This window comes from Giraffa tippelskirchi, chromosome 4 (genome assembly GCF_054371585.1).
Source record: "Giraffa tippelskirchi isolate mGirTip1 chromosome 4, T2T-mGirTip1v1.2.pri, whole genome shotgun sequence".
Classification (NCBI taxonomy): Eukaryota; Metazoa; Chordata; class Mammalia; order Artiodactyla; family Giraffidae; genus Giraffa; species Giraffa tippelskirchi.
The window spans coordinates 149,479,863-149,507,600 of NC_137278.1; the positions used below are offsets into that span (position 1 = coordinate 149,479,863).

Consider the following 27,738-nt stretch of genomic DNA (forward strand, 5'->3'; position numbering starts at 1 on the left):
CCACACCTAGGACTTTTCAGTGGTTTATCAAATTAGACAACATGGGGCAAGCACTTTAAAATGATGTCTTCATAAAATGACTCTTGCTTCAGTATTTTTACTTCATCTCAATTTATTTATGATCCAGAACGGTATAGAAAAGATTAACCTAATACAACATTGAGAGCTTTATCACCATGACTCCCAGACAACTGCATAAAACAGTACAAACTCTTTCAGGCAGAAAAATGCCACCTCAGAGGAGTCTCCAAGCAGCCATTATTTAAATCTAGGGCAGGACCTACTAAATACTAACAATGGCCATTTTAACAGGGCTAAAATTTACTGTCTTTTTTTTTTTTTTAATGACCAGCACATCACCACAGAATGAATCAATATCAGTAAGCCAATAAGAATAATACACAAAAAGATGATGCTTTCAAACTACTCTATTTGGTAAAAAAAAAAAAAAAAGTTGAAATAGTTCCTCTCTAAGCTATAAAAATCTGCTGACTAACACTTACCAAATAAAATGGAACTGCCTAGGAAAGGAGGAAACAGAGGCATTTCTTGCTATTGCCCTGATAAAGGGAAGTCCTAACCCTCAAAATAAATTTGTGTGAGACCACAAAGTATGATGCATATTTCATGGAAAGACTGAGGCCAGACTGGGCTGTTTTGCTAATATGTTACTGACTGATTAGGACTAGGACATAAAATTGATAGACTGGGTGTGAAACTTGTGATCATACAGCAAAAAATAAAAACACCGTAACACTTCCAAAGTATCACAAACCATCTCAATTATTTCATAGCGTTGTTTGGTCAGATCTTCCTTATGATATCAACAAAATATATATTGTGTGTAGATTTATCAGCACCTTTACCCAAAGGATATAAGGAACTTCCCCAAATGACAGATGAGAACCCCTGGAATGTCCTGAAAGAGAAGAACCCAATGAGATTCTAACTGGTTCCCTCAATTTTTCACATAGTCATGTGAATATGTATACAACCTAGCAGCTACTGCTTAGCTGAACGCTATGTACAAACTCATGCAATAATGCTGAAAAGCCTAAAAAAGCTAGAAATTTGGAGCAAAAAATCCATGTGAACTTTATTTTGTGTGTGTGCATGTGTAAATAGACTGAATAAGCAAAGGCCATTTCCTCACTTGAAATCTGAACCCAAGATTTAAGCTTCTTTTGCATCCTGCACCTTATGGACTTGTGCTGGTGTTACAGTGTCCCTTATTACAAGTCACGTGACATGGGGCAAGCTGCTTAAAATCTTGAAAAATAAGAGTTCCACCTCACGAGATTGTGGTGAGAGACTTAAATGAGATGATACAAGCAAAAAGCACGCTGCAATCTGCAAATCACTATGAAACAGATGGAGATGTTATTATTACTGGTATCATCAGGCTTTCATGAGAAAAATATTTATTGACTATTACTGTGTGCCAGATTCCCTTCTAGTGACTCTAACTAAGAGACTGGAAAGGACACGCCCCATTCTCAGTGAGGAGACAGCCACGGCCAACAGATGGTGAGAGCGAGTGACTTCCAGGGCTTTGAGTCACCAATGTCAAGGAGCAATGTAAAGTGTGGGGAGGAAGTGTGTGTGCCCGGGCAAACAGGCAAGCACTGAGGAGGCGGTCCTGAGGCTGACTTGCAGTGGGCTGGCAGACACAGAGGGGAAGGGCATCCCAGGCTGAAGGAAGCTTAAGTACAGGCACAAAGAGAACCTGGCCAAGTACTTCTCTGTGCTACAATCTAACTCTACTTGGTAACAGGCCTAGTCACAGGCTAGGTCAGAAAGGACCCCACGTGGTAGGCTAAGGAGTAAAATTTTATCTTTTAGGCCAGTTTTCCCAACTGGCCTGATGGTAAGAGCCACCAGGCGAGCTTACTAAAAATACCTATATGATTCTTTCAGTCTGACAGGACCAGGAACAGAGGATATCCAAGTACCCATGGTGAATCTTATCACTGGGTAACCTTAGGAAACACTAGCGGGGAGGAACTGAACAATTCTGAACAAGGAAGACACACAGTCCAATTTGCATTTCAGAAAATAGCACACATAAATGAATAAATGAAAAGAAAGGCTAAATATCTGATAAATATGAAACATTTTCACACTATTGAAATATTTTCAAACTATTTATGAAATAGTTTCCTTTGTAAGCTACATGGGTGTGTGTGTATGTGCTCAACCACTCAGTCGTGCCCCACTCTTTGCAACCCCGTGGACTGTGGCCTGCCAGGCTCCTGTGTCCATGGGATTCTCAGGCAACAATACTGAAGTAGGTTGCCATGCCCTCCTCCAAGGGATCTTCCCGACCCAGGGATTGAATCCGTGTCTCTTACGTCTCCTGCATTGGCAGGTGGGTTCTTTACCATTCGTGCTACCTGGGAAGCCCAAAATTCTGTTATCACTGCAGCCTGCCAGGCTCCTCTGTCAATGCGATTCTCTAGGCAAGAATACTGGAGTGGGTTACCATGCCCTCCTCCAGAGGATCTTCCTGACCCAGGGATCAAATAGGGGTCTTCATTTGAATTATCGGGCAAAACAAACCACCACCACTGACAAAAACCCTCACAAGAATGAATGGTATCCATATTTTTCTGTGCCTAAGCTGATTATTTTAATTAGTTATGAATCACCCATTTCCGTCATCTGGTATGGAAGTAATGAGTATTTCCCTGTCATCTGTTATCAGAGAGGAGAAGCTGAGCTGTGCTGTCCAATGCAGCCATGTGTCACACTGAGCACTTGAAATGTAGCTGGTGCAAACTAAGATGTGCTCCAAGTGTAAAATACACAGAGGATTTCAAAATCCTAGTGTGTGGGGGAAAAAAGAACATAAAAGCATCATTAATATTTTTATATTAATGCTAGAATTAAACATTTTAGACATACTGGGTTATAAAAAGATATTAAAATTAATGTCACCGGTTCTTTTTTCTTTTTAATGTGACTGTTAAAGAACATTTAAACTTGGAAATGTAGCTCATCTATAGGACAATTCTCTAGTGATGAAGTTTCTGATAAGTGGAATCAGAAAAGGTCTTTGAAGAGTTGGCTGACTTGATCGGAAGCTAAGATTTATACACAAGGCAAATATGGGCTAGAATACAGAGTATCAGGACACTGGTTCCAGTTACAGAAATATGACCTTGGAATAGTAATCATCTCTGTGGAACTTATGTTTCCTCAACTGCAAATGATCACTAATCCTAACTGCTATATTCCCCTCCCAAAGGCAATGGAAGGCTTCAATGAAATGAGATATACAAAGGCTTCTTCGTGTCAAACACTGTAATGGCCAATTATCATGTAATGCGGACTGAGAAAAGAAAAAAATGTAAGTTCTAGATTTGATGGTGTCAATTACTCACACTAAAGGACTTTAAGAAAAGACTACAGGCAACTGGAGTCAGTAGTGACAGCTTCAGTGGCTGGCCCCACACTGACTTTAAAGTATATGTAACATATGGAAGGCTCTGCAAATTTGGCAGAATGAAAAGTAGTTCCTTAAATAAATAAACTAAAAATAATAATTCTTGATACCCTGGCCCAGAAGAGTAACATTCTGAAGAAGGAAGCTTAGGGTGGTTGGACCAAATAGAATCTTTCAGGTTACTGCTTCATGAAAAATATAACTCCCTAAAGTTTATTTCTAGCATCAAGAAAAGACCCTGATGCTAGGAAAGATTGAAGGCAGGTGGAGAAGGGGATGACAGAGGACGATATGGTGGGTGGCATCACTGAGTCAATGGTCATGAGTTTGAGCAAGCTCCGGGAGATGGTCAAGGACAGGGAAGTCTGGCGTGTTGTAGTCCAAGGGGCTGCAAAGAGTCGAGCACAACTGGACAACTGACCAAGAACAACAAAGTCTTTTTCTACTTCTGACTTATGAAATCACCAACTACTTAAGCTAAATAAATAGCACAGACATATATGAAATTGGGTTGCTTCCATTCTAAGCTCAAAGCATGGCTTCATCCTTCTGCGCCACGAGATAATTTGCATATCTGGGAGGGAGTAGAGTTATGACGAATCCTTTAGAAATAAAATAAGAAAAGTGTCCTCTCAGCACTATTAATCCTCACTGCATGGATATGAAAGTAAAGTCAGTATCACAACATTTCCTACACTTAGAGACCGTGTTTGTTTTTGTAAGTTTTCATAATAATATATTCATTTGAAATGACATTTACCTCAATATTATCTTAGTATAAGTTCACTACAAAAGTTTTCATAACTTTTGACAGCCAAATATTATATTCTGGCCCAGATAACGTTTTAATGTAAAGCATAGAAACCAAATTTGCACTTTTTTTTTTTTTTTGTCAGATGAGAGCTAGCCAGGATGAAAGTCAATAAATTCAGGTGATCAATTATTGCAGTTTAACTACATTGTTAGGCCAGTTTAAGGAAGTACAGATCTGAATGATTCAATTTAGTGCTTTTATTTAGAATGCACAAGAGGCAGAACCTTCATTAACTTCCCTATAATTAAGCAAGGACATTTAAGAACATCCTAGTAGACTGATTTTTACTACCAGAAAAAGACAGTGTATGGAAATCACTGATGTGTAGAGTTCAAAGATTTACATTTTGGGATGGCTGTGTCACTGACAAAAGTTCAAGGCATTCTCTAAATGGTGACTTTCTTTACTGAAATAATTCAACATGAAGTCTCATGGCATAAACATGTTCCACATATGTTTTTCTCTAAATAAGTTTGAAGAATGAAAAACTTTTGACTAGTTTAAATCTTTTGTACAGAATTAATTGCAAATTGAGACTTTTTAAATTAAGGCTATTTCTCAAGCAGTAATTACAATTTTAAAGCATCTACTAGAACACAGTTTAACCTCCCAAACAATTTACCATTTACATTGAACAGGAGACTATTTACTGAATTCTTACTATGTTCCAGATCCTGTGATAAGTACTTGATGTAGTTTAGCTCATTTAATTCTCACTGCAATCCCATTATGTAATGCTTCCATTCCATACATGAGGAAATCGAAGCAAGAGATTAAGTATTTTGTCCAAAGTCAAACAATGAATAAGTACTAGAGCTTAGATTCCCAATCAGGCTTGTCTAACTCCAAAGTCCATGATGCAAATTTATAATATTCAACAGTTACACACAATGTGCAATTACACAAAGCAAGTAAGTGATCCAGGCCAAGCCTTAGTGATAATTTATTAGAATGTATACAGATGCCGTATATAACTATTAATGCATCAAATAAAAGTTTAAGTGCAAAGTGTCTAGCATCATTTAGAAAAGCAATAAAAATTGCATTTCTATCATTGATACTTAAAAACCTAATATTTTACAAAAACTAGCTAAGCGCCTAACGCTAATTCCCTAGTACTTCTAAACGTCCTGGCTTTATGGGAAACTATGTATTTAAGTCAATTACTTTTGTTTTAAATCATTATTGTTACTGCTATTATGTTCCAATTATTGTAGAGTTTTGAACTACACAGATTTTGAATCCGATTACCAATATCATGTCTCTAAATTTCCATACAACACATAATAGATTCTCAATAACTCTCTCTGATGAATGTTTGCTTCAGTAAAGATAGCTAGTTACGAAAATGCTTCATTCTGCACATCTGGACATAGGACTCAAATTTTGCTAATTCATAAAATGGGTTTCCTGTCTCCTCTCTCTGCAACCCACCACCCATGCCACTATACCGCTTCATTCTTTGCTCCATGTGGTCCTGTTGGTATCCAGCCCTACAAGGCTTCCTCCATAAACAACGCGCTACTCAGTCAACAGTAGAAAGTCAACAGTAGAAAAAACTCCAGTTAAATCCACTGAAAATCATGTTTCAAACATCTCTCAATTAAAGATAGCTTTTATACGTCTAATTCCAGAGCAAGAGAACACCTTCATCTAGGAAAATAACGAAGGGAACACTTATCATTTCATTTAAGTTTCCTTAGACTTCTATTAGAGACTTTGATGGGATTGCTATTGGCAACTTTATAGTCAATAACTTCTGGCTCCACGTGAACTACCTGAACTCTGATTCAGGAGCTGACACAAGGAAACCAGAAAGTAGCCTAGTTACTTGTGCTTCCTTAACATTCATTTCATAGCTGGAAGTCACAATTCTGGATCACAGAATAAATATCTTTCAATCCTGGGCTATAAAATTCTTAAAGAGATGGCATTTAAAAAAATCATATCTTTATATGTATATATACACACACTCCTGACACCCGACACTTGGGCTTCCCAAGTGGCTCAGTGGTAAAGAATCCACCTGCCAATGCAGGAGATGTGGGTTCAATCCCTGGGTAGGGGAGATCTCCTGGAGGAGGACATGGCAACTCACGCCAGTATTCTTGCCTGGAAAATCCCACAGACAGAGGAGCCTGACGAGTTATATATAGTCCATGGAGTTGCAAAGAGTTGGATATGACTTAGTGACTGAGCACACACAGCATATGCTTTATATATGTGCATATCTTTTAAGGGTTTTCAGGCCTAAGCAAAGAATGAACATCAATCAGCTTGTTAAAATGTCAGAACTAATCATTCTCTTCTTGGGATGTCCTTGGTGACTCAGTGGTTAGGACTCTGCTTCCACTGCAGGGAGCACAGGTTTGATCCCTGATGAGGGAACTAAGACCCTTAAGCTGAGAGGCACAGCCAAATAAACAACAACCCTCTTCATTTCATCCTTCAAACTATCAAAGAAAATGTCCAATTTGAGAGAAAAACCTATGTATAATCATAATATTCTTCTATTTTATCCTCTCATAAAAGCCAAATTCTATAGTAAAAGTTATTTTTGGTCCTGTACAAACATTCAACCTTTACCCATATAATCTGCAGAAACTGAATTCAACATTCTCTCATCGTCTGCTCAACCAGCAAAGGATTACAAAAGTGCTTACTGTGTCTCATCTGACAAACACTGAGTAACTTTCAGGTGCTGTGCCCTGAAGAAAGAAAGATAAACCCATTGCTTTTTGCCCCCAGGGCCTCCCAAGGTAGCTCCTGGTCTACAGACATGAAAAATAACTTGTTTTTTTATGTTTTTTTTTTTTTGTGTGTGTGTGTATGTGTTGGGGCTTCCCAGGTGGTGCTAGTGGTAAAGAACCCGTCTGCTAATGCAGGAGACATAAGAGACGTTGGTTCAACCCCTGGGTCAGTAAAATCCCCTGGAGGAGAGCATGGCAACCCACTCCAGTATTCTTGCCTGGAAAATTACACGGACAGAGGAGCTTGGTGGGCTATAATCTATGGAGTTGCAAAGAGTCAAACACGACTGAAGCGACAGCATATACTGCACCCTATGGACTGTAGCCTGCCAGGCTCCTCTGTCCACGGGATTCTCCAGGCAGGAATACTGGAGTGGGCTGCCATGTATTTCTCCAGGGGATCCTCTCAACCCAGAGACTGAACCCATATCGCTTCTATCTCCCGCATTGGCAGGTGGATTCTTTATCACTGTGTCACCTGGGAAGCGACGGCAGTGTTGTGAATCCTACAATGGAAGCATGAAGAGACTGCTGAGAGGACAGAGGAAGGAACAGTAAGTTCTTCCCAGGTGAATCAGGGAAGGCTCTGATATGACCCAGGAGCCAGTACAGTAGCTAAGCAGACGGATGACAGTTGAGGGTGTGTGTGAGAAGGGTACCATGCATAAAAGGAGTAGCCTGTGCAAAGGCCCCAGGATATGACTATCTGGAGAGTTCAGGGAGTTTACCAGAATGGCAGTCTGTTACATTCTTCAGGGTCATAAGGTAGACAGGGGCTGGACCAATTATTAGGGGATTTAAAAGTAAATATTCTATAATGATAAGGAGTGTTATCTTTACTCAGCTCTCATTATTGAGAATGCTTCAATTTATTTATTTAACAAGTTAAAAACAAGTGCATATCCTCCCCTCCCACCTGGGAATGTAATGTACAGCACAGGGACCATATCAATAATACTATAATAACTTTGTATGGTGACAGATGGGTACTAGACTTATCTATTGTGATTTTTTGGTAATGCATAAAAATATTGAATCACTGTTGTACATCTAAACTAATATTGTATGTCAACTGTATAATTTATAAAAAGAAAAAAATGCATATTAATCACATTTAGAAAGGATAGCTGTAGAAATGTATTCTATAACTGATTATCACAAAACATTTTTTGCCAAATATTTGACAAGCTTTTTTTTAAAGTGTTTAATACTAATTTAGATAAGAGAAGGTAGTGTCAGCTACATTTAGTAGAATACTGAGGATATGGAACAGAAGGATTTATAAGTACCATAAGGTGATGAGATTGCCTTTCATTTCACTATAACTAGATTTATATCTAATTCTGAATTAAAGTTTAAAATGGACTTCCCTGGTGCTCCTGTGGTTAAGAAGGACCAATGCAGGGGATACAGATTAGACGTGTGGTCCAGGAAGATGCCTTGGGGCAACTATGCCTGTTCACCACAACTGCTGAAGCCCACGTGCCCTAGAGCCTGTGCTCTGCAACAAGAGAAGCCACTGCAATGAGAAGCCCGCACACCGCAACCAGCGAGTAACCTGCATGCAGCAAGGAAGACTCAGTGCAGCCAAAATCAGTGCAGCCTAAAGAAAGCAGTTTAAAATGGCAAATTATTTAACACACCTATATTTTACCTTTCTTACATACTTTGTGGTCCACTATCTTGCAATTTACCTTGAAAAAGTACACCTTGTAAAAGATACCGTATCACTGAATCTTTACAAAGCAGCAGTTTAAACAGGTAAAAATGCTAGCATTTTCTCATCTTACACCTCTCTATAAGCACTTGGCTGTGTGCGTATGCTCAGTCATGTCTGAGTCTTTGTGACCCCATGGACTGTAGCTCACCAGGCTCCTCTATCCATGGAATTTTCCAGACAAGAATACTGGAAAGGGTTGCCGTTTCCTTCTCCAGGGGATCTTCCCAACCCAGGGATCAAACCTGTGTCTCCTGCATTGACAGGCAGGTTCTTTACCAGCTGAGCCATCAGGAAGCCCTATTATAAGCTCTTTATAGGATTTCAAACACAATATTAGCTTTACTGCCTCTGTTACATCCACTCTTTCCTAGCTGCTCTAACCTGGAAGAGATTCATTTTTAAACAAGATCAGATGCACGAACAGCTCTGAGAGCATTACTGAGAAACAGTAATCCTGCTCCCTTCAACACCCAGGATCAGCTGGTTTCTGCCTACCTTCACCCTCATCACGCATCTACAATCTACATGTTGCTTTTGATTGAAACTTCCTTCCCAGATCCTTGCTCACACTGTGTATCCTCCCCACCCTTAAGTTTCCCCATGGTTTCCATAAGACGTGGAAGTACTAAAAGATGAAAATGGAAGACAATGGTCTGATGGGCTGAGGGAAAGAAAGCAGGTGGGAGTAGGAGAAGGATAAAGGGAAACAGCTTACTGAGAAAACAAAAGGGAAGAGAATCAAGCAGAGAAGAGAGATAAGAGAGGAGCAAAGAGGGACCCCCCTGGAGGTCCAATGTAAGACTTCGCCTTACAATGCTGGTGGTGTGGGTTTGATCCCTGGTCAGGGAGCTAGGGGCTCACATGCCTTAAGGCCAAAAACCAAAACAAAACATAAAAGCAATATTGTAATAATTTGATAAAGACTTTAAAAATGGTTCATATTAAAAAATGTTAAAAAAAAAAAAAAAAAGAGAGAGAGAGAGAAAGGAGCAAGGTAGGTGAGGGAGGCAAGGGAGCAGGTGAGGAAAATGAAACAAGTGCCAAAGGCCTTCGGGATTCACAAATCAGACTTGGGCACCAGAGGAACCTGGAGAGAGCTTCGGTCTCCTCAAGCCTGTCTCCATGCTCTCAGATTTTTGAAGAGTACATTTGCTTTTAATAATGCCAGATATCAGAATTCTGTCGTGGGCCAGCATAAGAACAAAATTTCAAGGTCAAACAAAGCAAAATTCTTTTCTTATGAGAACCAAACTATACGTTGCCTTGATTTGTAATATCCCTTCCCACCCCAAAACACACCCCCTTTAAGCCTTTTAGAAGCCCAAGTGAAATCACAATTGGTTATGAATGTGTGTGTGCTTAGTTGCTTAGTCGTGTCTGACTATTTGCGACTCCATGGACTGCAGCTCACCAGACTCCTCTCCATGAAATTTTCCAGGTAGGAATACTGGAGTGGGTTGCCATTTCCTTCTTCAGGGGGATTTCCTGACCCAGGGATCAAACCTGCATCTCTTGAGTCTTTTGCTTTGGCAGGTGGATTCTTTGCCACTGTGCCTCCTGGGAAGCCCCTTGTTACCACTGTCATCATCCTAATTTTAGCCTCAAGGCTGCAGAGAGCTGAAGATACAAGCTATGTGGCATTTTATTTTGTAGTCTCATTGTGACTCCCTGATACAGTGCCTAGTGATAAGCACTTTACATGTGTTTACTGAATGACCAGATGAACATAACGTTTAATGGAAAACCCCAGAAAGCCGGTAGAGTCTCTCAGAATTCTTTGCACCATCTTCCTTCTCTGTAAACATGAGCCCGATTCAGTAAGACCATAAGCTTTCTGCATCGACCCACAGTACAATTTTATTTTCCTTTGAAGTTTAGATGTTTCTGGCGAGAACCCACACTACTCACAGGCACAGCTGATGTTCTCTTGGCTGCCAGCGTTCAGAAAGCTGTCTGAATGGATGGCACAGAGCCGTCTGCCACTCCACTGGATCCGTCTCCGGCACAGGTGCCAAGTCGCCCTGAGCTTAGGCAAGCCCCAGTCTGCAGGGCAATTCAGGCCCCATCTCCTAGCCTGTGGCTCTCCTGAACGCCAGCAGTTCACTACAGGATGAATACATTATTTCTTCTTCCCTCTGGTTACAGGGTTGGCTGGCTGGGATCCTCCCAGAGACAGAGCACTCTGCCCAAACCCAATGAAACACTTTAGATTATTCTGCAGTCCCTTCCTGAGGTTGAAATAATAGCTACTTACAGTCTTCAGACGTGTGCATGAGCATTACTTACAGAGGAAGGGTCACAAACTTATCACCTTCAGAGGCCAGACCAGTCCCATAAATGAGTGAATCAAGCTGGGTATGTAATACCAAGGAAAGATAAGGATTGCTTAAGCAGGAATACATACCTCAACCAGCCACCAAACTCCAGGTAATGACTGCTGTATAGCAAGCCTGATGTAGTTATATGCCAAATCTGACCTTTTTAGAGAGAAGCCAGAAATCTGATTTGGGGGTAAAATCATCAAATTTTAAAATATCAGCAACTAATTAAAACAAAACCAAACTCTATCCAAACCATTGACAATCCATCCTTGTGCCAGATTTTGCCTCTGGAATACCATTTTGTGATCACTGACAGAAATTCTAAGCTTTGTAGATAAAATTAATACCTTCTCCAGTTGTCAGAAATTGAAGAGAAACAAGATTCAGATTAATGATAACTTTTGGGCCTTCATGAGTGAGGCAACAACGTAAATGATATGTGGAAAACCAATCAAAATCATTTAAGGTGGCATATTTGGTGAATAATATTATTTCCTGGCTTTTTGTAACCTGGATGTGAAGTGGGATTTCTTCTAAAACTCTCATACTCATTTTCTTGGAATTGAGAAAATTCTCTCCTGGGGCTCAGTCTAAATCTGGAAGATGGTCTGAAGTCTAATCTTATTGGAACAGTTTCTCAAGATGAGAACTGTCCATGCTGACTCTGGGAATCAGAGAAAAGCACAATTGTTCCCAGTGCCGGTACAAATCCCATTAACCATCACTGCTATCAACGGCTCTATTGGACTATATGCGATTCCCATTTATATTTTGTTTCTCTCCTCTTTAGACATGTGCTAGACAAAAAGAAGAATCACAGAATCTCAAATGTACAATAAGCTTAGAAATCACTGAGTCTAGTGATCAAACTCCCCCTGAATCCAAGCCTGCCCAGAATTTACTATCTCTTTTCCAAGAAATGTCTGTGCTACTGTCAGGCAACTCCAACCCTTAGAGAAGTCTCCTTGATCTGAAACAAGAACCCCTCCACTGGTTCAACAAAAGACATATTAAATGCCAACAATATGACTCATGCTAGTTGCTTTTATATAAAGATGAATAAACTGGGGCACCCCACCCCCTCTGCCAAGAACTTACAGAAACACTTTTCAAATTAAATATCAAACTTCCAAAAAGATACTGTGTATGAGTAAGCGCACTCAAGAGCAAAGTCAACCAATTAAAAAGTTCAGTATGTAAAACAACTCAGAAGAAATGAATACTTACAGGAAAAGAAAGGTTTAACAGTTATGGGGAAATGGTTATGAATATTCATATGAAACTTCTTTCAAAAACCATCTTTTTCTAATCACTCTGGAAACCAAAGGCTAAAAGGAAGACCACTGCCAAGTTCATTACCTACTACAGTAGGAGGAGATTTACTCACCCATAACCTCTGTACTTGAATCTCTGTACAAATCCAGATTTTAGTCTCACCACCTTTTTTCACTTAACAAACCTTTCCTTTCATTAATATCTGTAACCTTGTTCTGCAATGCTCTCCCTTAAGCTTAAATCAAGTAAAAGATATTCAGTCAATATCCTACCCACTTCTCTAAAATCCCAAATTGCCCAATTAAGAGAAAATCAAGAAAAAAAAATTAATATATGGTAGTTCACATGACAGTTAGCTGCTGAGAAGAGTTGGTCCAATACAAACTTGGTCATAAATCTGGCAGAAAGCTTTATTTCTCCCACTGAGCATAAGCGAAAATTTCCTCTGTTACTATGATCATGCTACTATGATTTGTTTTTCCTTTGAAAGGCAAGTTCAATTCTGAGTCCTGAAGTTAGGTAATTTACATAATTTTATTTCTCAATTAAATTCAATTTCATAGGATTGTGATGAAGATTAAATTAGCTAATGCATAGAAAAAAAAGAGCCTCCCATAGAAAACTCTCCACAAATGGTACCTATGGTTATTGATATTATTATTACGTCTGTTGGTCACAAAACATCTTCAAACGTTTCTCAAGAATACATATTTTTGGGAGTTCTAACACACTGCATAGTCCATTTGAGGGGTGGTGATCATGCCTATTAAAAATCCACTTTTATTTTCTCCATCATTCATGTAAAACACACTCATTTTACAAGATTATAAAAGTAGAAAGGAGGAGGGAAATTACCCATCTTGTGAATACACCTGTTAATATGGTAAAATTACTTTCTGTGCTTTTTAAAAATAGACATGCTATGTTCTAAGTTGCTTCAGTCATGTCTGACTCTCTGCAATCCTATGGACTAAAGCCCTCCAGGCTCCTCTGCCCATGGGAGTCTCCAGGCAAGAGTACTGGAGTGACTGCCATGCCTTTTTCCGTTAAAAATATACAGATGATTCTTTTAACTTAAAAACAATAGTTTATTACAACAAAAGCAGACATATAAACTGCACTATGTTAGAAAATGTAATTCTAAAAACCTACTTAATTTTCTATCCCCAAGAGACAAATATTTATAGCATTTTTTTTGCATACTCTTCCAAATATTTTCTCATATGTAAAGCTCTAGGTTATATTCATTTTGATTTTCCAACCCCTAGTGATCTCTTCACACATGTTTTTTGGTGTAGAAGACAATACAGTTCCACCTGTACACAGGTAAAAATCTGACAGCATCTCTAACAATCATCACTGGTCCCCTCCAAAGGGCTGGCTTCTTTATTACATTACTTCTAATCCTTACGATAGTCCTGCAAAATATATTCCAATATCCTTATTCTGCAGGGCTAGGCTTCAATCCATCTTTGACTCCTATATTTTCTCCCCTTGTAATAGTATAAAGTTAAAGGAGATTACATATTCTATATCTGAAAACAACTAAATAAACTTGGTTGATCCAAATCCTTATTAGGGGAGCAGAGAAAATAATATGGTTCTCATTTTACAAAATTTTACAAAGTTACATAGTAAAGATGTATAGGGTTGAGTCTTAAAAAGTTAAGTGTGTTGAGGACACCACCATTTTAACGCAGAGATAACCCTTTGCTGAGAAATAGTTAGAGTTGGAATTTTACATAAAATAAAAACACCCTCAAGTCCTCCGCAAGCTGTCACTGGTGAGTTGTTCCTGGAGTCTATTTCAAAGAGAAAATTCACAATGTAACTAGGGAGTTTCAGAGCTTCAGTGTATAAACACAGTGTAACTTCCCCTGGGGTTTAAAAGCCCTGCTTATTAGGCTGTTGGGAAAGATAAACTGGTACTCAATCCATTGACCCGGATGAGAATCCCAGTTTTGTCACTAAATTCCTCCATGACCTTGGGCAAGTGCCTCACCCTCTTCTGGGCTCAAGTGACTTTTATCATGAAAACAGGGTATAAAAAAATACCCATCTTCATTTCAGTTCAGTTGCTCAGTTGTGTCCTGCTCTTTGTGATCCTATGGACTGCAGCATGCCAGGCCTCCCTGTCCATTACCAATTCACGGAGCTTGCTCAAACTCATGTTCAGTGAGTCGATGATGTCATCCAACCATCTCATCCTCTGTCTTCCTCTTCTCCTCCCACCTTCAATGTTGCTCAGCAGAAGGGTCTTTTCCAATGAGTTGGCTCTTTGCATCAGGTAGCCAAAGTATTGGAGCTTCAGCATCAGTCCTTCCACTGAATATTCAGGATTGATTTCCTTTAGGATGGGCTGATTGGCTCTCCTTGCAGTCCAAGGGACTCTCAAGAATCTTCTCCAACACCACAGTTCAAAAGCATTAATTCTTTGGCACTCAGCTTTCCTTATGGTCCAACTCTCACATCCATACATGACCACTGGAAAAACCATAGCTTTGACTATATGGACCTTTGTTGGTAAAGTAATGTCTCTGCTTTTTAATATGCTGTCTACGTTTGTCATTGCTTTTCTACCAAGGAGCAAGCGTCTTTTAATTTCATGGCTGCAGGCACCATCTGCTGTGATTTTGGAGACCAAGAAAATACTCACACTATCGTCAGAAGGATGAAGGTATGAGTGACAAAGGGCTTAGAAATTTTAATTTTCCATTCATATGTAAGATATCTAATAAAAGTAATGACAACTATAATAATAATAATAATGTATTACTATAGTGAAATATCTGGAGAAGGCAATGGCAACCCACTCCAGTACTCTTGCCTGAGAAATCCCATGGACAGAGGAGCCTGGCGTGCTACAGTCCATGGGGTTGCAAAGGGTAGGACACGACTGACCAATTACCCATAGCCATATAGTGAAATATGGTTGAGTGACTATTATGTCAAGCATTAATCTATTTTATATGAATTAACTCATTTAATTCTCATACCAATTCTAGTAAGTAGTATTATTACCACAATTTTAAAATTTATGTATTTATTTATTTTTGGCTGCACTGGGTCTTCCTTGCTCCTTGCATTGCACAGGCTTTGTCTGGCCTGCAAGGCCTGCAGGCTTTGCAGCAAGCAAGGTCTACCCTTCGTTCTGGTGCACGGGTTTCTCATTGTGGTGGCTTCTCCTGTTACAGGGCACAGACTTTAGGTGCTTGGGCTTCAGTGGTTGTGGTGCACGGGCATAGTTGCTCCAAGGCATGTAGAATCTTCCTGGACCAGGAATCAAACCTGTGTCCCCTGCATTGGCAGGTGGATTCTAATCCACTCCGCCATCAGGGAAGTTCTATTACCTCAGTTTTACAGAGGAGTAAACTGAGGCAAAAAGAGGTTGAGAACTTGCCCATGGTCACTTGGCCAGCAGGCAAAGCTGAGTTCTGAATCCAGGCTCCCTGACTCCAGTCCGTACTTTTAATTATATGAAAATGAGATTCCCAGCATTCTCTTTTTATTTATTTTGTCAAAGTAGAGTTGATTTACAATGTTGTGTTAATTTCTGCTGTAGCAGAATTTTTTACTTCTTCTTTTCCCACTTCCAACAGCCCCTGTGCCAGCCCCCCAGGGGAAAAACACAATACCAAAATATATCCTATTGCTTTGGCAACTTTTGCTGTTTCTCATTATATGATTTTCTTTATAAAACAAATAAAACAAGAAAATAATCTTGGAGTTATCCTGACAAATCTGTTGATTAAAACAAAACTGATATGTCTTTTCCAGTGATATTATATTTAGGCACACCAGGTAATATTATTAAAAAAAAATTTTCTTAAAGGTTTATACCTCTTTCAAATACTAAATACTACTCTTTTAAAGATGGTTTTCATTAAAATCTCTCCCCAATGATCCTGAAAAATTATTCCCTGCTCTAAAAGGGGTGACACTATCTTAAATTTTCAGTTCTGGGAAAATCCTAAAAAGTGGAAAAGTATGCAATAAAGTTCTAAAATAGATAACAATCACATTTCAAAGAACTCATTAATCTACTGAAAAGCGTCATCTACAGAGTCTTCCGTTTTAACTAGTGGTTCCTGTGTAGGTAAATATTATATGAGCTAGATACTGGTCTGTGGTTATCAGTGAATATATTCCTCCCCCACATTCTTATTCTCTCCCCAAGGCATCACAGCCAAATGATATGTTCAACTGCAGACAAGCACCCTCAGAAAGTAAGCAGGTAAAAACAGAAAATGAACTACAAATGTAGACCACATATATGATTTTAAATTTTCTGGTGGCTACATTGAAGAAAATAAAAGTAACAGATGAAGTTAATTTTAAAATATAGTCTATTTAACCCAACATATCAATATATTGCAATTTCAACATGTAATCAATATAAAAGTTAATAATGAGATATTTTGAAATATCCTGTATTAAACCTCCAAAATCATGTGTATATTTTAACCTTATAGCACACTGCAATAGGAACTAGCCACCTTCCGAGGGTTGATTAGCCACATATGGCTAGTGGCTGCCATGTGGGACAGTAAAGTTCTACAGAGTACTATTAAGAGTATAACAAGGATTAGAGATTCAGCCAATTTCTCACGCCCAGTCAGCAAAGCATAGGTCAAGGAGAAAAGTTATAACAGGTTGATAACTGTGCACTGTTTAAGACATACATGGTGTTTTAGTGTAAAGATCCTCTTCAACTAGAACTTAAAAAGCTCAGATTGTAAGTATGTGTGTATTCATATACACAAACAAATAATATTTGTATCTAAGTAACAATCAGATAATAAAATCACGGCCAGTTTGGACACCCAGTGTGACTATACAAAGGGAAGTAATGGGAAAGAATGAAAGAATGCAGGAATTGTACTTTTCCGGGACATGCTATTCTTAGTGACACTGATTAAAACTGTAGCCCATATCAAAAAACAAAAAGATATATACACTCCAGTGTTCACAGAGGCACTATTTACAATAGCCACGACATGAAAACAACCTAAACATCCATTGAGGGATGAATGGATAAATATTCCAATATTCCACACAAAACAAAATGCTGAAATATTACTCAGCCATCAAAAAGAACGAAATTCTGCCATTTGTAGCAACACGGATGGACCCAGAGATTATCATACTAAGATTATCATACTAAATTTATCATACTAATAATTCTGACATATTAAGTAAGTCAAAGACAAATATTGTATGATATTACTTACATGTGAAATCTCAAAAAAAAGGTACAAATGAACTTATTTAGAAAACAGACTCACAGACAGAAAACAAACTTACGGTCATCAAAGAATTTATATGTATCCTATTCCTGCTGTAACAAATTACCACAAATTCAATGGCCTAGGAGCAGGGATTTATTCTACTACTGTTCTAGAGGTTAGAAGTCCAAAACAGTCTTTAGGAGCTAACATCAAGGTGTCGGGAGGGGTAGCTCCTTCTAGAAGCTCTATAGGAGTATACATCCCATCCCTCTTCCAGCTGCTGGAGGCTGCCAAAATTCTCAGCATTCCTGGGACCTGCACTGGAAACATGCTCCCATTTCTGCTTCTGTTGTCCCATCGCCATGCTCTCCCCAGTTAACCCTCTTGCTTCCCTCTTGTGATTTCACCTGGTGATCTCACAGTGAGTCTGTCCGGATAATCCAGGATAACCTTTCCCATTTCAAGATCCTTAACTTAGTCACATCCGCAGAGTCCTTTTTACCATATTGGGGAACATTCACAGGCTCTGGTGATGTGGGTATTTTTGGAGGACCATTATTCAGCCTACCTGGATTACTGAGTGCTCTAGGAGATTAGGAAACTGAAAGAGCAGAAGAGAACCAGAGAAGGCCTTTCATCAGGAGAGACACAAGAAAAAGATCACTCTGGTGGAAAAATGACTGGAGAGATGTCAGACCGAGGGCAGGGAGACCAATGAAGACACTGGAAGGAAACAGTATAGGTGAAAGAGAAGCCTAGAGCCAGTTAGGAATGGTAGGCAAGGAGAACAAAGTAAGAGGATGAGAAGTATTAAGGAACAACACTCCAGAATCCCCAGAGGGAAATCCTGGCCCAAGGGGAGGTTGGAGGGAAGGACAAAGTAAGAGAATTTTCATGCTAACCTCTAGGAATTTCAGTTGAGAATTTAGAATATTTGTAACGTTTTCCTGTTGTATCAGTGCTGCCTTAAACTGATTGCACTAACAGACCAAGATATGAAGGCATTTCCCACTATATGAAGTGTTTAAAAAAAGCATCATGTAAGAATTTTCATCAGATGTTCAAAGATGTGGATGCACATACTGTACAAGAAGGCAGGAGAGTCAGTTTGAATTTCAGAGGAGTTTTGGTCATTTCAGCCTAATGCCAAGGCATATTCATCAGGACATAAGAGTTTTATAAAAGGTGTAGTAGGGCAACCCACTCCAGTGTTCTTGCCTGGAGAATTCCAGGGACGAGGGAGCCTGGTGGGCTGCCGTCTATGGGGTCGCAGTCGGACACGACTGAAGCAACTTAGCAGCAGCAGCAGCAGTATAGAATTTCAAAGCCAGAAAATAAACCTAGTGGAATCATCTAAATATTGGAGAATGAGTAACCCTGTGTGGGCTTTGATATATCACAAAGCTGAGTTCAAAATCCGTCTTTACCATAGTATTACCTTTGCGGAACCTACTTAACCCTCTGAACACTATTTTCTTCATCTTTAAAAGGAGAGAAAATAATGCATATTATCCTTTTTCACGTTCAACACAGTTTAGGTAATCAATGTGTGTGTGCTTAATTGTTCGGTCCTATCTAACTCTTTGCGACCCCATGGACTGTAGCCCGCCAAGCTCCTCTGTCCATGGGATTCTTCAGGCAAGAATATTGGAGTGGGTTGCCATGCGCTCCTCCAGGGTATCTTCCCAACCCTGGGATGGAAACCAGGTCTCCCATATTGCAGGTGGGTTCTTTACTGTCTGAACCACCAGGGAAGCCTAAGAATACTGGTGTGGGAAGCCTATCTCTTCTCCAGGGCATCTTCTCGATGCAGGAATCGAACCAGAGTCTCCTGCATTGAAGGCAGATTCTTTACCAGCTGAGCTACCAGGGAAGCCCCTAGGTAATCAATAAAGGTAATTATTCTTTATTAACTGATAGCCTTGTTTGAAACAATCAGAAAAACACATTGTTTCTTACTAATAAATCTAGTAAGGCTCTCCTAAACAGTAAAAACAAAACAAAAAGCAACCAAACAAAAAACTCACACAGGAAGAAATTTCAAATCTGGAAAGAAAGCGCATCAGTAAATCCTCATGAAATAACTATGGATAATCTAATGACATGTATTTAAAGCTTCAGGATAAATGCCAGCTGAACTGAATTTTTTAGTTTCTATCCCAGCTTTAAATGATCCATCAGGCTTCACTAGTGTCTTAAGGAACACAGTAAAACTCACCCCAAGTTAACCAGCATCAAAACATTAGCAAAAAATTAAATATACAAGTACCCTTAATTTGTAGACTAGCTATGTCCCTGAGGAAAAATACATATATCCTGCAAAGTAGATTTCAGTGATCAGAACTTACTTCCTCGAGTTTCCCTGGTGGCTCAGTAGTAAAGAACCTGCCTACCAATGCAGGAGACACAGGTTCGATCCCCGATCCAGGAAGATCTCACATGCCACAGAGCAACTAAGCCTGTGTGCCACAACTATTGAGCCTGTGCCCTAGAGCCCAGGAGCCACAACTATTGAGGCCACACGCCATAAATACTGAAGTCCGAGTGTCCTCGAGCCGGTGCTCCACAACAAGAGAAGCCACCGCAATGAGAAGCCCAAGCACTGCAGCTAGAGAGTAGCCCTCGCTCTCCACAACTAAAGAAAAGCTTGTGCAGCCACGGAGACCCATCACAGACAAAAACAAACAAATACATAAAATTATAAAAAGAAACATATTTTCCCAATGAAATTTCAGAAACTTATTTCTCTGGAAATATGCGGTAACATTTTTTGGGGAAGCAGCCTTAGGATTAGGATAGGTGGTATTTGTTTTTCTGGCATGGGTGAAGTTAAACAGATTGCCCCACATTAAATTTTGGGTCTTGCCAGGGTCACATTTTGACTGAAGTGGCAAAGCAATCTCCACCTTCTGGTCATGAAAAAAAAATCCCACCTTGTCTCTGACAAACTGGAGGATGGTCTACCTAAAGTACATGTATTTACATTACCTTCCTGGGGCAAGACATTTCGTTTACATTGAAGACAGCAGTTCCCCTTCTTCAATAAATGTTTTAGCTAAATGGGACAACTTCATGAGCTGATGAACAGACACACTGTTAATCTGACACACAGGGACAAAAAAGACTGGGGAGGGGATAATGGAGCTTAAATATTAGAAATTATTAAACTCAGCGCTCTGTTGATGAAGCCTATAGTAGGGTGTGGTGTATGCTTTTTTAGAACTGAATTCAAATTCATAGTTGTGTTTTTAAAAATAAGATAATAGCTATTGAAAGAAAGAAAACAACTTAAGATACAGCCTGCCAAAGGAACAGAATCTGCCCCATCAGCCTTCTATTTGCAAACTCTATAATTACCAAACGACAGTGAATTAAATACCAAATGACAGTGAATTAAATGCTCACCTTCAGTAACCACAAACAGTATTTTTTCATGATATCCTCTGGACCCCACTTTACCTTATTAAACACTCAGTGAAGTTTCTCATAAAGTCAAGTCATTCAACAAGGACGATCAATCACAGTTAATGGTCACTATGAAAACCAGCCTGTAACTCTTACAAGACAATTTCGCAATTAGGAGCAAGCGTGGGATACAGCCCTCTGATGAGGACTCTTCTGGGGAGTGAGAAGGGAGTTATGGGGAGTAAGCAGAAGGATCGCTCAAGACAACAAAGCGTGCCTGGGAAGCATGGGGGTGGGAGGTGGCACTGAGTAGGACAGGCAAGCAGAAGACTTTCCAGGGCTCTTCAAAGTTTCTGAAAAGGAACCCAAGGGCCACAGTAACTCTACTGGATGCCACGGTGTTTTCTTGGAGTTGCCACTCATCCAATCCCTACCAAGCTTGTTCTGAACCATTTCACAGTGACACTTGGGCCAACTCAGCCCCTGTTTGCCTAGCATAAATTCGGAGTCAGAAAAGAAGGTAAGCTCAGAAGATCTCAAATAGGGACTTCAAGAGACTGTTCTGCACCCTCCTCCACCCCCAAAACTGTACCCTCACTGCTGTGGGGAGCAGCTTCTGATGGCCACTCTCTTTGTCCTCTTGGGGGTTCACAGTGGCCCCTACACTTAGCCTTTTCCAAGACTCAGTGCCCACTGAGTCATGGAGAATGGAGATGCAGTGCCAACCAAGAAACCATTTCTGGGGATTTTTTTTATACTACATGTCTCATTCAAGACTAAATCATGCAGAGGCCAAAAAACAAGTCAAGCTTCCAAGAAGAAAATTGACGAGAGGAAAAAGAGCACATTAAGAAGCCAGCAGACGAGTAACAAAGACAAGCAGACGGGTACTGCAGCCCCGTCTCTCTCTGCCTATATGTTTTACCTCACACCCATATGCTCACTCTCAGTTCCCATATGGTTTCTCTTTCTCAATATGAAGTGGGGGGTGGGGGGGGAGGGTGAAGGCAGGGCAGGAACAAGTGCACATCTACTTTGTTTCGACAAAAGTTACCAGACACCAAGAATCCCTGAACGCCATAGACAGAAAAGCCCAGTGAAGTGGAGGACCCCTGCCAGGCTGTGTGATGCCCATGACTCTGCTCCTGCTAGCTGTCCTTGCTCAAGGTCAGGTACAGGAGATACCCTATTACAGGCAGAGTTACAGGCTGTGGACTGTGCTCCTGTTCAAGGTGGTGTCCTGCCTGACGCCTGAGTAACTGACTGATGAACGTGAATTGACCAAGAAGGAAAAAGCCCAGAAAAGTCACCAGTGTAAAGTGGCCTGATGTCCTGCTCCTTAGCTGAACCAGGTAGGGTAACAGTGAGGAACTACGGCATCTCGTTCCAACAGTGGTAAGAGCCTATGGTTCATAATCCTTGATGATAATGTGGCGTGGCAAAATGTTGTGCCTTCAAGTGTTCATAGCAGCATTATTTATAATAACCAAAAAGTGAAAACAACCCAAATGTCCACCAGCTGATGAATGGATACATACAATGTTGTGCATGCATACAGTGAAATACTACTTAGAAATAAAAAGGAATGAAGTAGATGCTATAACATGGAGGGACTTTGAAAACATCATGGTAAGTTAAAAAAAAAGTCACAAAAGGTCAAATATTATATGATTCCATTTATATGAAGTATCCAGAATAGGCAAATCTATAAAGACAGAAAATAGATTAGTGGTTGTTTAGTGCTGGGGGGAGGGGAACAGGATGGGGAATGATGGCTAATGATCAGGTTGTCACTGTTGTTTAGTCACTAAGTCGCGTCAGACCCTTCTGCAACGCCATGGACTGTAGCCCACTGGGCTCCTCTGTCCATGGGATTTTCCAAGCAAGAATACTGGAGTGGGTAGCCATTTCTTCCTCCAGGGGATCTTCCTGATCCAGGGACTGAACCTGGGTCTCCTGTGTCTCCTGCACTGTGGTCGGATTCTTTACTGCTGATGTTAACATCTACATAATGAATCAAGTTTTTTAACAGCTTTTTTTTTATATTGGGAAAAATGTCTTAATGCTTTGCTACATGAAGATCTGCAAATGCCACACTAGAGTAGATGCTTATTTGTCACCTAAGATCTTCCCAGTTTGGATAATGTGTCTGTGTGTTTTTCCCATTAACCTTCATTTGGATCTCCATGAGGCCCACACTGAAGCCACTGTGGGTTCAAATGAATCTGCGTGTCTCCTCTTGTGAAGTCTAAGCTCCACAAAGACAAGAACTATATTGCAATCATCTATGTATCTTCCCTATCCAGCATAGGGCCCACACATAACCATAATCCAGTAAATGCCTGCCACTGCTGTTCATGAATAATGTGCATACTGCTTAAAAAAATAATTTTAAAAAAAACTTAAAAAATAAGCTCTTTTAATCTACAAACTGTGGAATCTTCACTGACTAAACCAAATAAACAAATACCTTCAGTTTTATTTTTTAGCACGTCACTTTTAGCAATGATAAATCTGAATTTCAGAAACTGGTGAAATTTCATTCAAAAGAAAACCTTCCAGGAAGTCCTGCAGTCAGCCACATACAACTAGCCACACTCAAATCTTCTCCATCTGTCATATCCATGAATATCTTCAGATGTCAATATAAAAACTTGAACAAACAAATGCCTGGTGAACACTGGGTTCAGACTGATCACAAGGTACTGCAATTTTTAAAAAATTCACTTAACCTATTTTACAAGGACACTTCACTGAAACAATTGACTGTTACCACTATAATTGTATTTAGTAAAGTAGGAAAGGGTCCCCTCTCTAGTCTTTGCTCTACAGAGTTCATTTTAAACAAAATCTAAAGCGATCTTTTCAAACAGAAAATAAGATCAGGTCACTTCTCTTTTGAAAATACACACCATTCAGGGTGAAAGTCAAGATTCGCCTCATCCACCATTCTAACGCAGCATTTCCTTGGGGCTCCTTCTCTGGAACACTCCATCCCCATTCCCTACACTCCAGAATGCCAGGCATGTTCTACGACCTTTGTACTGGTCATTCCCTCCTCGCTGGGAAGGCTCCTCCTCAATCTCCCAGAGGCTTGCTTCTCACTTTATTGACATCTCAGCTCAAACTTTACCTTCTCAGTGGGATCTTAACTGATCCTCATATCCCAAAATGCACCAACATGCCTGCGCAAAGGAATTCCTTATCTCCTCCCCTTTCTCCACAGCACTTATCACCATCTGACACACCATGCAGTTTACTTATTTAACTATTTATTTTCTATCCTTCCTCCTCTGTACTATAACCCCACAAGGGCAAGAATATGTGTCCTAACACATGAAACAATTTATAAAAAAAATTTCAACAACCGAAGTTTTCTGGTATTCAAGAGAGATTTCTGGTTAATCTCCTGGTCTATAATTAAACATTATTATCAAAATTTTCAAACACATCGCCTGTTTGCGAAATAGCATGCCATTTTCAGTGGTTCCCATTCCTTACAGACCTAGGTTGCCTAAGAATATGAATCATTCCTATGTCATGCAAATGGGCCTAACGACATCAGTAACTTGTCAAAGTCATATTACACAATCCGTGGCTCAACCATAAATAACAAACTCTGAAGTACATGTTCCCGTTTGGATGGGGTCTTTTTAAAGAGGCCCACTATCTTGGCTAGGCCTCTGATTTCTTTAGATGGAGAACACAAAGTTCTTTTAGGGCAGTGATTTGTAATCAGACCTGTACATTTTCAAGTGATTTTAAATAAATAGGTTCAAGCAAACTAACAGTTACCAAAAGAAAATGTGAATTTGCTACTATTCTCAGTTTGTTTTACTTTTTTGTTTTTCCTTGTCCCAAACTGAAATGTCCATAAGCAGTTCATTATTTTACAAAGAGAACTCAGTTTCAGGTACCTCTTTAAAAAAATTTAAAAAAAAAAAGAAAAACAAAAAGTGGGATTGTCTCCTTTTCTACCATCCGATTTTATATTTCAGTGGTGTTTCTCAAAGTTATATTTTAACTTGTCCAATTTAGTAGGTATTTATTAAGCCTTACAAACAGCTGTACATAGGAATCAAATATTTAGAAAGAAGGTGAAAGGGAAGGAGGAAAAAGTACTAATACTCTGGATATTTGGGCATAGGTCACCTCACTTATTCTTTTTTTTTTTTCATTTACTCTTTTAAACAGCCTTGAAGGTAATTCCTATGCTCATTTTAGAGTTTAAAAAACCCCAAGGATCCAAGAGGGTAAGTGACTTGCTTCAGGTCCCCACAAACTAGAAAGCAGCAGAGCTGGGGTTCGAGCCTACATCTGTGTAGTTTGAAAAATCTTTCCATGACAACAAATTGTCTCTACTAACAATGAATATTGTTTTTCTCTTTTTAATAAGAAAGATAGGGGCAAATTCCATCAAAATAAAGCAAAAAGAGAAAATAACTCAAAAAAATTGCTGGTCCAAGAAAAGCAATTGGTCTGGAAAAGCAATTAAATAAACAACAAGCAAATACGTTAAATTTCCTGTGACACTAATATGTTGACCTGCTAAGACTTCTTCCTAATAGAAATACATAGCACTACCTCCTTTTTTCCGAGGCAGAGGCAGGGAAAACATATAATTTGGAGCTACTCTCAAAGCACACCTTGATCAACAAAATAATACAGGAAAAAATTTTTTGCAAAATTTTATAGATCACTCAGACATGATACATATCATGGTCTGTGCTAGCAAGAGGACATGTTTGTAATATACTGAAAAGAATTAGTGAAATGGCTTATATAACAAAAATGGTTGACAATGAAGAAAACAGAATTTCTCCCATATTCATTTATGGGAAAGAATGGTCATTGACATTGCTTAGGGCTCAGAAGGAAACCAGTGAAAAAGTCCCCAAATGTATTCATGCAGTTAACAGCAGCACCACTGCTGGAAAGCTAAGTTCATGTTATTTTAAATAAATGCTGGGATGGTAGCTGTAAGGATGAAATTCTTAGAGGGATAAGTTCTCTTTAACTTCATGTGGAAGAGTATAAACCAAATCAATCTTTACAAAGTGATAAAGCATCTTCTCTTTTTCAAAGACAGAGAGACTGTAAGTTTAAAGAGATAACATTTAATGTCAAATCCGCCTCAGTCTTCTAAAGCCCTGGGGCACACATCACTAACTGATTAAGGCATCCTTTCTGTGTACTTTCTGATATAGTCTTAACGCACTATAAATAGCTGCCAACCATAAACCTTAGGTAATCTGGTGTAATGGAAGATCAGGCTTTGCACCCATGGAGATGCAGGTTTGAACCCCACCTCTGCCACTGACCACGTGATTTCAGGCAAATTACCTATCCTCTTTGTGTCTGGGCTTTTTTTCTGGAAAATGGAAACAATATCTGCTGCCAAGGTGGTTTTAAAGATTAAATGAGATAAATATGCAAAGTGTTTTTTAACATATTAGCACCTTTATCTCCTTTTCCTTCTCCACTTACTCCATGTTAAACAATTTAGCTTTACTCAATACCCCAATAACTGTAAAGGCTTAATCAATACATTTCTATCTCCAAAGACAGATAAGACAAATTGATCAACCTGGGGCTTACTTCATTTGATGCTCCAAATGTATTATGTGTTTTTTTCTCATCCAGAAATCAGAAGGCAGGTTCAGTAGTGTGGATTTTATTTATTTATCCCAATTCAAAACATTTGGTTCACAAGGACAATAGAAAGCAGAATTGTGTGTGTGTGCGCGAGCGATGTGTGTAAGAGGAAAAAAAGAGTATGTGTTAAAAGTCAAGAGGACATAGATCCTAAAATTGTGACTTGTCCTAGATGATAAAGATGCCCATTCTATCCAAGAGCTATAGGATACTAGCTGTCCCCTTCCTACTCCCAGTTACATGTAGTAAAGTTGGCCAAATCACATATAACTTACCAAAGGAAAAATAAAAGTTGGATCTACTGAATATCTCTAAGAGATAAAATGTTTTTAAAATTCCTATAAATAGGCACATATGTTTATCAGTTACTAAGTTAAAAAAAAAAAACCCACAGACTCCTCTCCCTTCTCCCAATAAGAGTCTTTAAATGAGAAAATATACAGCATGCCTGCAGAACTCAAGTGTATATTAAAAAGTTCATCTTCATACCATAAACAAACATTTTGAAAGTCAGGTTAAAAAATAAATTAAAATTTAGATAAAAATGAAGAGCCATGGTGGAAGAAGCTTTCTTTTTACATTTAATCAGTTTTCGTAAATAAGATGTATAACATTTAAAAATATCTGCCAAAATTTTTCATCATAAGAATATTATACAAATTTAATAAACATAATTATATTTTTCAGATAAGGTTCACTGTTGTGGCTGCTGGAACACATTATTAACCAAGCACATAAGGTGAGGTCAGTAGTTAAACTAGTTCTAAATGTATGGACTGGTCCACTGACAAACATGTGTTAAATACCTACCATGTGTCAGATACTTGGATAAGATACCTGAGATAAAAGAAGAATGGTGAATGGTTCCTCTCTGACCTCTAGGAACTCCCTTAATTAAAAGACATCACCAGACAACAGGGTAAATACCATGACAGCAACAGGCAGAAAAGGGTAAGAAAACAACAGATCCGGGACATGTAACACAGTAGGGAGGGATGGGGGCTGAAGGACAGGCAGGTGGGTCATGTTAGAGATGAGGCCATATAATGAACATTAAGGAATGGTTCAGTGCTTGAAAGAATAAATCCTAAGCAAGGTTTCCAAAACACCTCAAATGTCTCTGCT

The 27,738-nt window shown here is 39.3% G+C and overlaps 1 protein-coding gene across 29 annotated transcripts in view; it reads right to left on the minus strand.

Annotated features, from left to right (window-relative positions):
- The window catches only part of SRGAP1 (SLIT-ROBO Rho GTPase activating protein 1), a 291,940-nt gene that overhangs the window by 158,936 nt on the left and 105,266 nt on the right, over nt 1-27,738 (minus strand). For 5 of the 29 annotated variants that reach the window (XR_014081885.1, XR_014081888.1, XM_081588877.1 and 2 more), the window contains exon 1: nt 23,871-23,958. The exons of 23 other annotated variants lie outside the window; for them this stretch is intronic. Coding sequence is in view for 4 of the 6 variants with exons in the window: in XM_081588877.1 (XP_081445003.1) it covers nt 23,871-23,901 (31 nt within the window). In the remaining 2 variants the exon portion in view is untranslated. Of the gene's footprint in view, nt 1-23,870; nt 23,964-27,738 lie in introns of those variants that run through there. One more of the 29 variants, XM_081588880.1, reaches the window with a different exon arrangement.